General features: G+C 45.6%; 1 protein-coding gene across 1 annotated transcript; it reads right to left on the bottom strand.

Moving 5' to 3' along the window:
- Nucleotides 1-1967: 1967 nt before the first annotated feature.
- Nucleotides 1968-4817, bottom strand: LOC132385821 (probable G-protein coupled receptor 139). Its single transcript, XM_059958044.1, has 2 exons — nt 4477-4817; nt 1968-2906 (listed from the first exon to the last, which is right to left on the bottom strand). The coding sequence occupies exons 1-2, from the start codon at nt 4559-4561 to the stop codon at nt 1999-2001; spliced, it is 993 nt and encodes a 330-aa protein (XP_059814027.1). The 5' UTR covers nt 4562-4817; the 3' UTR covers nt 1968-1998.
- Between the last annotated feature and the right edge of the window lie 7208 nt (nt 4818-12025).

The following is a 12025-nucleotide window of genomic DNA, read 5'->3' as shown; positions in this document are numbered from 1 at the left end:
TTCATGGCTGTATTCCCGAACATGTGGGGGCGCACTTACCTGGGGACCAGATTTAGCGGTTTGTCGGCAACTATGGAGGGCACACGGCTTTGGGTGGGGGGATTTGGATTTGGGGGTGCACGCAGATTTAGGGTTGTGCTGTCGGAGGTAGGACTGCACACGGATTTAAGGTTGCATCCAGATTTGGGGTTTCGGCCGATCTGGAGGTGCAAACAAACAACTGGGTGGCTGGGGATTTTTTTTTAATGTTGATACAGCCATTTTCTAAACTGTTTGAAATGATTCTTGCTCTGAGACAAGATATTATGCATGTGAGGTGTTTGGGGTGCGCACTGATTTGGGGCTGGCACAGATTTTCATTACTTTCGGGCTTTATGGCGATGTTTACCGATTTCGGTGTTCTCACAGATTTTTTGGAGACTGCGGATTTGGAGTTGTGACGGGTTTTAATTTCCGATACGTTTATAACCCCTGTACTTGGTCCTTTCAACGGTTGCACATAGATTTTGTGGTGCTCTCTTATTTCTGTGTTGTCGAATATGGGATCAGCGTACGCCAGCGGATTTGGATTTACACAAGAATTGTGGGTTGCGTGCGAGTGCTTATTATCGAGTCAGCCGTTTTGTGTACTGTTTGAAAATGATGCTTTGGGATTAGATGATCTGCATGTGGAGCTTTCACCTGGTTGGTGTGCAAAATGATTATGGAGTGCGCTCCTGTTTCAGAATGTGCGCAGATTTGTGGGTGCACACGGATTTGGGTGTTCACACTGATTTGCGGGTTGCTTGCGCATTTGGAGGGGCACACAGATTTGGGGTTGAACATGGATTTGGGATGTACACAGATTACGGAATGCGTCGGCCAATATGGGATGCACAGTAATTTGCTGATGTAATTTGCCATATACGGGGTACACACCGATTTGCGGATGTGAGCAATTGTGGTTCATTTGTCGAATGTTGTGGTTCACTTGGATTGGGCGTCCATTCAGAATTGGGTGTGAATGAACGGGTTGACTATTTCGCTGCAAAAGCTGTTGAAGATTCAACTGTAGATAAAGACCTTCCACTTTGCAAATCAGAAGTTTGCAGGGTTAAGAATTAGGGGCTTATGGTAAATCTAGTGGGATACTGGGCACAAGGGGAGGCACCTTTAGAGAACACCTGTGTTCCGTTCATGGGAGAACCGGGTAAAAACAAGAAGGGAAGGAATTATATTGATACGACCTGAATTAGCCCGACGATAACGAATTATTCCTTATGTCGTGTTGGAAAACTCCATACTGGGTCATGTAGTTCTTGTCATTATGAAGCACTTGAAAACACACTATTTCAGGGTGAAGGTGATCAGGTAGACAGAAATGAAATACAGATTTCATTACAATCGTTGGGGGCGGATATCTTTCATTTCAGTCGTGGGAATGAGTTTAATTTGATTCTCTCTATTGGGCTTCACGTGGTACAATCTGTAGGATTTTTGGAGTGTAATTCAGTTTTCATTAGAACAAAGAAGCAGCAAGGGTTTTATTTCCCTATCCTCTACACCATATTCCCGTCCAGTTAGTGGCGGGAACGTGGATTAATTTGGAGTGCCAACCACAATGTATCCAATACCCGCCCTATTTATATGCACGTTAGCCAATCAATCAAGCGGAAGGCGGAAACTGGTGTGTTTGACATGTGATTATCCTACCAGCATCAGACTAGAACACCAGCTGTCTTGTGGGAAAGTCGGTCTGTGAGGTTGGAGGGCGGGAATAGGGATAAATGGACATATTCCCAGACCAATGGATGGCTGGCATTTCAGAGTAGTTCGTTGACTGACATCTGGCGAGACCAGGACAGTGCTTTGCCCCTCCCCAGAAACACACTATCCTAATGTCCCAGACCTGCTGGTCAGTCGGTCAGTCGGCCCCGGAATAACAACTGCGAGATCAGGCGGTGAATGTGAGAAGTTTGCCTCCGGACTGGAGAAATTGTGGTCGCGTCCGGCTTGGGCTCAGGACGCAGCTTTATTAATAAAATGAAGCACCGAGGGGACAGAATATTTCACCGTCCTAATTATCTGTTCCCTGAATTTTGACTGAGTCACCGCGTAAATAAACGTGTTGGTGCAGCAGCTGAAATCACTCAGCAAAACCCCGACGTAGATAAAGATCCATTCAGAATCATTGAAACTGAATCCTTCCCCTGAGACCTGATAATATATGAAATTTACAACAGTTGTCATCCACAGGAGGATGAAGCTGCCGGAGATGGTGAAGAGTAAAATCACAGACCTCCTCCTGTTCTCCATCTCCGGGTCACTGCAGTTCTCCCCCTTGCTCTGACCCTTCAGCCCCTTACGGACCCGACTGGCCACTAAAATGTGTCTGACTGTCAGAGCGTTGAGCAGCAGGATCCCAGCGAAAGGGAGGAATGGAACTAAAATCGTATCGACCCAGTCATATCCTATCCACCCGGGGTCAGTGAAAACATTGTCCCTGAGATCACAGAACCACGGTACATTGTCGATGAACACCCCGGGTTGCCGTGTGAAGTATCGGGGAACATTTTCCAGATAGAACAGTGCGCCGATTGTTGTTAGAACCACAGCCGCAGTTTTCCCGGTGCAATATTTTGTTTTCAGCTTCTGACAGCAAATGGCGACAAACCGGTCAAAGGTGAAAGCGACGGTGAACCAGACAGAACAGTGTGTGGCTGTGAAGCTCAGTACATCGATAACACTGTACACAGGAGTGATGCTCAGAAAACTCCACCTGAAGTAATAGGATTTGATTCGCCCCAGAATGACCGCGGTGAAAATGGTCAGTAGATCCGCCGCTGCCATGGCCACCAGGTAGCGAGTGGTGCAGGTAGAGAGGCCGCACTTTCCCCGAGACAGGATCACAATCGCCAATAAATTCACTGCGTGTGGGAAAGGGGGAGAAGAGGAGGGTGAGGGGGAGGGAGACAGGGAGAGGGGAGGTGGGAGGGCGAGGGAGCAGAGAGAGTGAGGGAGAGAGAGATAACAGACAGAGGGCATTACTGAACGCATTCCTCAAGGGATCGGGTTTCAGCTGAAGACCAGGCGTTGTGGAGTCAGTGCACGGCTGCTAACCTAACCTGGGACACTGGTCACACTGTCTCTGACCTGCCTTCTTCAGTGTGGAGATGAGACAATGTGTGGACAATCGTCGGCGATAAAAGCGATCTTCATGAACAACATAGGTCGGTGCTGATCCCGATTCCTGTCCCTGACCTGGCCGGTATCACTGATTTAATCGTGACTGACCTGGCCCCTGGAAACTCGTAAATGATGGGGCCGATAAGGCATGCAGAGGAGAGGAACACACACAAAACACTGGAGGGACTCAGCAGGTCAGGCAGCATTCTGTACATGGAATTGAACAAACTTTGGTATTGGGCCGAGACTTTTCTCCAGGACGAAGAGGTGTCCTGGTGAAAATTTACGACGCGTCTCAGAAGGAAAGCAGGAACAACTGAGCAACCTGAGGCTGAGCGGCTCCGTTAATGGATTAATTCCACAGCGCAGTTCAATTCGATAACTCTCGTCAGCAGATCCGTTGGCACTGGTTCAGATGATCAGACCCAATTATTGACCGACAGGCAGTGGGATCCGACTGTGACAGACTCCACAGGGAGATATGAAACACAGGACCAGGGGTTCTCTCTGATCAATAACTCAGAAACAGTGAACTTTACAATGTAAACCCATCCCAGTCACAGCTTGCGGGAGAGCTGCCTGACCCCACACTGGGACAACTCCGGACAAGGTGTCATTGAAGGTAAGAACAACGTTCGAGTCGATCCCGTGAGTTTGATGAGAGACAGGAGTTTAGTTCCGCTTGTCCTTAAATATGAAAAGTCAGAGTGTTGAACTGACAGGATCAAAATCTCTAACGGATATTTCTACAATGATCATCAAGTTAGAAGCTTGTCAGATTCACATGGTTAACACACAGAAATACCAAACATGAATTGCTCTGCTCACTCACCAGGAACTCCAATGACGGCGATGAACACGTACAATATTTTCTCCACACTACAGTACCTATCCAACAATGCAGGCATTTTCTCTGTCCAGTGACCTGTCCGCACTGTCCTACAGGCGATCTCTTGGAATGAAATGTAAAGGCAGCCCATGCCTGCGGTTTTTAATACCATTTAGCGACTCCACAGGGACACATTATAACACATTTAAAAATAGCTGTTTTAAAATTATTTACAAACCAATTACGTCAGGCAGATGCAATCCCCGTGGTGACAGATTGCGATTGAATAATTAACTAGTGCAATGTGTGGACTGTTTATGTGAATTAGTTTGTCCCAACAAAGGTGACTGAACCTTCAGTGGTTTCTTATCAATTCAATATTCTCCCACTCTAAATATGTACTTCAATGGAGCCATTTGAGAAACATAATACTGAAGTAAATTATGTCATTGTAGCTTGTCAAATTGTATTGAATCACCTACTGTTATCATTCTCCTCGAGAGTATGAACTCTTGGATTAGTTTGTGTTTGGGGGACTCTAACCAAGATGTCAAAAGTCTTGAACATCTTTTCTGTTCTATAAAAGAAAAATATCTTGTTAGTTAAGCAATTTTTAGGATTGCTCTCAAATTATTCCAGTCTTAACAAAATAGTTAATTTCAAATTCCCAAACGTAACGGTACACCAACGAGTAATATTCTCCTGAAATGTAGGCATCTATCTCCGAATACAGATGCACGGATTTCCATCTGCTCAACCAGGATTTCACATTGCCAGTGTGGAATTCGGGTGTCTTTAATATCAATTACATGGAAAACAAATAAGGAAACACAACGAAACTCTCTCTCTCTCTCTCTCTCTCTCTCTCTCTCTCTCTCTCCTCTCTCTCTCTCTCTCCTCTCTCTCTCTCTCTCTCTCTCTCTCTCTCTCTCTCTCTCTCTCTCTCTCTCTCTCTCTCTCTCTCTCTCTCTCTCTCTCTCTCTCTCTCTCTCTCTCTCTCTCTCTCTCTCTCTCTCTCTCTCTCTCTCTCTCTCTCTCTCTCTCTCTCTCTCTCTCTCTCTCTCTCTCTCTCTCTCTCTCTCTCTCTCTCTCTCTCTCTCTCTCTCTCTCTCTCTCACTCTCACTCTCACTCTCACTCTCACTCTCTCTCTCTCTCTCTCTCTCTCTCTCTCTCACACACACAAGACAGTATAAAAATCCATGTTTGTATCATTCTTTCATTCCTTCATTTCATTATTTTTATTATCAGAAAATGTATGCAGTACACAATCCTGTGATTCTTCTTCACCATATAGCCTCGAAACCAAGAAAAAAAAATCAACAACTCCTCTTCCGCACGAAATGCTCAAAAACAAATAAAAACGCAACAGAAACATTGTCCCCACTCCCACAGCTGTTTCGTGCCACAAAATAATTGCAAAACTTAAAATAAACAGTGCATTTTCACACATGTTACAAAGAAACGGGGGGGGGGGTGGATACAGCTGCGTGGGGCCCTGACACAAAAATGCATTTTCAACACAAAAGTGATTTCAGGTCATAATAACATTTTTACTTCGATCATCTTATTTTTTGTCTTTCGAAGCCAAAGTCACACGCCTCCCGCCACGTCCTCACTTAGCATACAGCAAAGCACTCTGGGATAATGTAGGGTCTATTGAACACATTAAAAGATTAAATACATTAAAAAATCTCAAGGTTTCGAATGTATCTTAACGGTACTCCCACACGTGAGTGTCACGTAAATTCATCAATAGTAACTGCATCTTCTGTTTCCCAATGTGTTGCATTGAATGTAGCCATGTTTAGGGTGGTTCGAGACTCTCCTGCATTATGAACCATATGTATATATATATATATATATGTATATATATATATACACTACTATTTCTACTTCTACTGGAAGCTCATTCCACACAGCTACCACTCTCTGAGTAAAGAAATACCCCCTAGTGTTACCCTTAAACTTTTGTCTCTTAACTCTCAAATCATGTCCTCTTGTTTTAATCTCCCCTACTCTAAGTGGAAAAAGCCTATCCTCGTCAACTCTATCTATCCCCCTCATAATTTTAAATACCTCTATCAAGTCCCCACTCAAACCTCTATGGTCAAAAGAATAAAGACGTAACTTGTTCAACCTTTCCGTGTAAATTAGGTGCTGAAACCCAGGTAACATTCTAGTAAATATTCTCTGTTCTCTGTCTATTTTGTTGATATCTTTCCTATAATTCGGAGACCAGAACTGTACACAATGCTCCAAATTCGGCCTTACTAATGCATTGCACAATTTTAACATTACTCAATGCTCTGATTTATAAAGGCCAGCATACCAACAGCTTTCTTCACCACCCGATCCACATGAGATTCCACCTTCAGCGAACTATGCACCATTATTCCTTGGTTCTACTGCATTCCTCAATGTCCTGCCATTTATCATTTATGTCCTATTTGGATTATTCCTACCCAAATATAGGATCTCACACTTATCAGCATTAAACTCCATCTGCCATCGTTCAGCCCACTCTTCTAACTGACCGAAATCTCTCCGCAAGCTTTGAAGCAAGCTTTCCACAACGCCATCTACCTTATTATCATCTACAAGAAATTTTATGGGGCGGATTCCTACTTTAGTTTCAGCAAGGGGTCCAGCTGCACCATCCAACCATGTGGTGAACGCACATGTAACTTGGAGACCCCCTGGGTAACTCTGGATTCAAGTCATGGCTTTTCATCAGCACCATGGGCATTATATTATAGGTAACACAGTTGACCTTCTTGGGGCAATAGACCATCGTTACATGCTGACAAGTCCCAACCCACCTGGGTTGTGGGCAATCAATGTCAAAATAAACTTCATGTCCAGAATTGCATCACTTCTTTGTGGATCCAGTATTCATAACAGGGCGAACGTAGATATTCCAACCACGTCGTTGACTACCCAGCCATTAGGTGGCGTTGTTGAGCTCATCCTGATCGGCCACCCCCACCCCCTTCTCCCTTCATTCTGCCACTGCAAACTTTGTTCTGTTATCGGGTCGTTTTCGAACCCTGTTTCCCCTTATCCTCCTCAGTACCTTTCTCCCTCACTCCCTTTCCCTCATTCGCATCATCCTTCTGAGAGCCCATGCTTCACCATGTGTGGGATTTTAATGGATCAATCATTTCACACACCCTTCTGCTTTCCTCGGTACTGCGCGATACCAAGTTTCTCGGCCAGTTCCTACTCTGTCACGGCGTCAAATTCTGCGTATCCAAAGTAGGACCCAAGACACTCTAGAAAACTGGCCACAACCTTGTCACAAATACAGAAGTTTCCTTACCTTTCCACCGGCTGCAGTTATGCAAAACCTCACTGTCACCTCTATTAGTCCAGCAGCTTCTAATGGTGCCTTCTGAACATCACCCCATGTCCCCTGGGAGGGTGCCTGTTCCTCCGGCAGGGCTGAAGGGAAAGCTAAAGTTAGACAGAGAAGGGTTAGCTTCCCTTCCTCCGTTTCATATAAACCGTGAGTTATCCTGTCTGCTGGATGCACTGGGAAAGTTTCCGAGAATCATCTCATTCACCACTCCAGCACTCAATTGGGCCACGTCAAAGGGTCAGAATACCGTGTCACACAAGCCCCACACCCCCGGCTCTGGTGTGTCCTGCAGTCCCTCCATTACTACAGGTACCATTGGGGCAATGGGTGTTGAAGGTTCCACCCACTCTCGGAAAAACCTGCTGGGAGGCGGGCCACTTCCCCAGTAATCCTGGCTTTGACACTGTTAGTCCCGGAGTGCAGGGACAAAGGATGGCGGACGTGGCTGTTCCTCATGGAGATCGACTGTAGTGGGTTCCCGTTACGGCCAGCATGGAGGCTACTGTCTGTGCTGGGCCTTGATGAAAAGAACAACAAGGAAGCAGGATGGGGGAGGGAGCAGAAAGAGCCCCATACTGGGTACGGAGCTGGAGAGAGGGGTTGAGCTCGAGGTCAGGAACAGATGGGAGGAATGGACAGGAAAGGAGTGGAGGGTTATGGGCTGAGTGCGGGTAGGTGGGACTAGGTGAGATTAAGGGTTCGGCACGGACTAGGAGGGCCAAGATGGCCTGTTTCCGTGCTGTGATTGTTATATGGTTATATGGGCAGTGACTTGGCCCTGACTTCTGATCCACCAGCTGGACAGTGTAGAGGTTAAGGGTTGAAACACTCTATGAAATTTGGACACTACCTGATCATATCTGACCCAGGTCAAAGGCTACGATTACCTCATCAGCGTCTCTTCATACGTTAAATCACCCCAATCTGCATCACCATCATCGTCAGTCCTCGCAGATATCACTCCTCTCCGAGCTGAGAGTTCACTTTGCAGATTTTCCATCTGCTTTAAACACTTGCGATCAGCGCAGCCTTTCCTCTCATCTGCCGATTTCTTCATGACATTCACAACAGCCGTAAATCCCGACCCTGACTTTTCCTTTCTCTAATTCTGTATCCGCCTGTTTATACTCCTCTTCAGTTTTCTCATTTTCTCTTGTTAACGCTTCACACTGAGCCTGAAACTGACTTACGTGGATCAAATTCACCTGATGCTGCTCCGTCAGAATTTCTAACTCTTCCCTACACTTACACAATTCCTCCGCCAGTTTCAGTTTTTTCTCCCTTCACTTCAATTGGATCATCCAACAAACATCACATTACAATATTTTTAATCCCCTGTAATTTCTTTAATTTATTTTCACTAACTACTTTTCACAATTCTTCCTCCACAGTCCCGGACCCTTGGCTGTCAAACTTTTCTAACCACTCCTCATAATCTGACCAGTTCCTTCATAATTAACCATGAAAGTAATCTCTGAAATCCTCTGAATCCTTGGGTTCTGCCTGTCCTTTCCCTTTCACATTTTAATATCCTAACCTACTGTGTGGTTCAACTCGTCACCAGGGTCCCAGACCACTTTTCTTTCTTTTCGAGTTCACCCAGGGCGCGAAAATATGTTCACCGTTCATCAACTGAGATCAGTTTGGAAACTCACCAGGCAACTCGTAATTAATCACAGCTCGCATTTTATTTTTCCTACACAAACAACAAAATAACTACGTTGACCCCAGGCTAACAACTTAAAACATGAATTCCACTGCTCCCTCTGTACTAATACACACCCTGACCACTTCTCAAATTCACAACATTGCAACAGGGGATCCCATTGTATCCAAATGATCGATCATTTCTCCTCCAGCCCCTTCCTTGGGGGTTCTTCCTTGTGATAGTTAGTCTCAGGAGTTATCACACCTTTGCATTTGAAACTCTTTACTTGTTTTGAAACAAGCATGATTTGAAACATTTGAAACAACTCTTATCAGTTCAGAGGACGCATCTCATTCTTGTTGGCTGAAGTCCATCAGGCTGATGACTAACAGATTTCCATTGGATGTAGTCCAAGGGCTAATCAACATCATGCCAAAGGTAATTTATTTTGTTCTCCTCCACTATGGTTTCAAACAGACAAACTGTGTCGCTCAGACTCTCAGCAGAAATATCGAGATTCCTTCTGCAGAACTGCCACTGTACGTAATACACACCTTATCTCAGAGTGACTTCAGGTTCAGAGATAACGAGATTACTTCTGCAGACCTGACAGTGTACATAATACACAGATTATGTGAGAGTGATTTCAGGCTTACAATGGGAATACCAGTAACTTCTTGTGTAAAGTTGATCTGATCAGGTTATCCCATAGCAATCAGTTCACAAAATGGGGGTTACAGAGCAGCTTCACAAAATGGCAGCCTCTATTCCTTCGACCTCATGACAAAAACACAGACAATTGATCACTCTACTTCCACTGTCATTGACCCATTCACGTTCGATGTTTTCTTGCATATGTTAATTCATTCAGACAGTGGTGTATTTTGGTGCAGAGCAGTCAGGATGGGATGCTCCTCCAGTCAGATGTGGGAACTCTGGACATCCGACAGTTTTCAGATGACTATTTACAGGAAGTGCACCCAATCACAGCGCCTGACTGACTGGTTCAGGGAGTTGGATGTACTCAGGATCATTCGGGAGCCTGAAGATACTATCAATGAAACATCTGAAGAGATGGCCACACCCAGAGTACAAGCTTCGGACAGGAGAAGCGTGACCACCAGCAGAGGTAAGGGTCATTAGGAAGACAGTGCAGGGCTGTCCTGTGGGCATTCTCCTCAGCAGAACACCTTGTTGGATACTGCTGAGTGGGTGGCGAGTTGATCCGTTGGGGCATGAAAGTAACAGAAAGGCCGGCAGCACTGCCCACTCTGAAGCTTAATAGGGAAGTGTACATTTTGGCCTTGTGACAGTTATAAGAGATGATATTCTGGGGAGAGAAAGGAGAAATTAGAACTGATTTCTGCGTCACAGATCCAAACCATTAAACTCCAGTCCCATTAAACGTGAACATTCGCTGAGGAATAACTCCCACGCCCAGTGACCAGAGTGCAGAACTGGGTTTGATAAACAGCAGCAGTAATTGCCGAGTTCGGCATCAACATTCACTTTTGAACTTGATTCAGCAACTGTGATGGTGAAATATCCAGCCTGTAGCCTGTCGCCTGTTTAAACAGTTTCCCCAGTGTGAACTCGGTAGTGCGTCACAAGGTGGGATGACTGAGAGAATCTCTTCCCACATTGGGAGCAGGAGAATGGCCTCTCCCCAGTGTGGACTCGTCGGTGTGTCTGTAAGTCGGATGACTGACTGAATCTCTTTCCACAATCAGAACAGGCGTATGGTCTCTCCCCAGTGTGAATACGCTGATGTATCATCAGTTGAGATGACTGAATAAATCCCCTTCCACAGTCTGAGCAGGTGAACGGTCTCTCCCCAGTGTGGACTCGTTGATGCACCTTCAGTTGATATGACCGAATAAACCCTTTCCCACAGTCTGAGCAGATGAACAGCCTCTCCCCAGTGTGAATTCGCTGATGTGTCTTCAGTTCAACTGACCGAGTAAATGCCTTCCCACAGTCTGAGCAGGTGAACGGCCTCTCTCCAGTATGAACTCGCTGGTGAGCCTGTTGCCTGGATGAGTCAGTGAATTTCTTCCCACAGTCTGAGCAGGTGAACGGCCTCTCCCCAGTGTGAATTCTCTGATGCACCTTCAGTACAGATGAATGAGTGAATCCTTTCCCACAGTCTGAGCAGGTGAATGGCCTCTCCCCAGTGTGAATTCGCTGATGTTCCTTCAGTACAGAAGACTGAGTGAATCCTTTCCCACAGACTGAGCAGGTGAACGGCCTCTCCCCATTGTGAACTCGCTGATGTACCTTCAGTTGAGATGACCGAATAAACCCTTTCCCACAGTCTGAACAGGTGAATGGCCTCTCCCCAGTGTGAGTTCGCTGATGTATCTTCAGTTCAGATGACCAAGTGAATCCCTTCCCACAAGTCCGAGCAGGCGAATGGCTTCTCCCCAGTGTGAAGTGACTGGTGTCTCCGCAGTTGCGATGACTGAGTGAATCCCTTCCCACAGTCTGAGCAGGTGAACGGCTTCTCACCAGTGTGAACTCGCTGGTGTGTCAGTAGGCTGGATGACCGAGGGAATCCCTTCCCACAATCAGCGCAGGTGAACGACATCTTATCAGTGTGAACTCGCTGTTGTGCATGCAGGTGAGATGAGTGAGTGAAGAGTGAATCCCTTCCCACAGTTCTTTGTCAATTCATAAATCAAATATCAGATGTAGTAAACCCCTTGCACAATCAATGTAGTTGAAGAACTGATCTCCAGTGAACAAATGCTGGTGTGTTCTCAGCTCCCCGGTTCCAGTGGATTTCAGTGAGTTACAACAGAAAACTTCATTTCAGACACAAAGCACTTTTCCAGCTGTGATGACAAAATTCTTCATCTCCAAGGATCAACAGTGATACATTGTTAAATATCTAGTAACTCCTTAAATATCTGGGCAGAGACAGCAAACTGACATGTTGTTCTGCTTAAAATTCCCGTACACAATTTTTGTCATTTCTAACCTGTAAAAAAGATTTACAAAAGACATCAATAAATTAAAGTCATC

This window comes from Hypanus sabinus, assembly GCF_030144855.1.
Source record: "Hypanus sabinus isolate sHypSab1 chromosome X2 unlocalized genomic scaffold, sHypSab1.hap1 SUPER_X2_unloc_24, whole genome shotgun sequence".
NCBI classification, from domain to species: domain Eukaryota; kingdom Metazoa; phylum Chordata; class Chondrichthyes; order Myliobatiformes; family Dasyatidae; genus Hypanus; species Hypanus sabinus.
The sequence above is the reverse complement of the archived record's forward strand: the minus strand, read 5'-3'. Positions and strand labels throughout refer to the sequence as shown.

Excerpts from the sequence above, each read along its gene's own strand:
- LOC132385821 (XM_059958044.1), bottom strand. The coding sequence starts at position 4,561 with ATGTTCAAGACTTTTGACATCTTGGTTAGAGTCCCCCAAACACAAACT. Across the intron at positions 2,907-4,476 it reads TCTCGAGGAGAATGATAACA|TGAATTTATTGGCGATTGTG; the intron begins GTAGGTGATTCA and ends TCCCACACGCAG.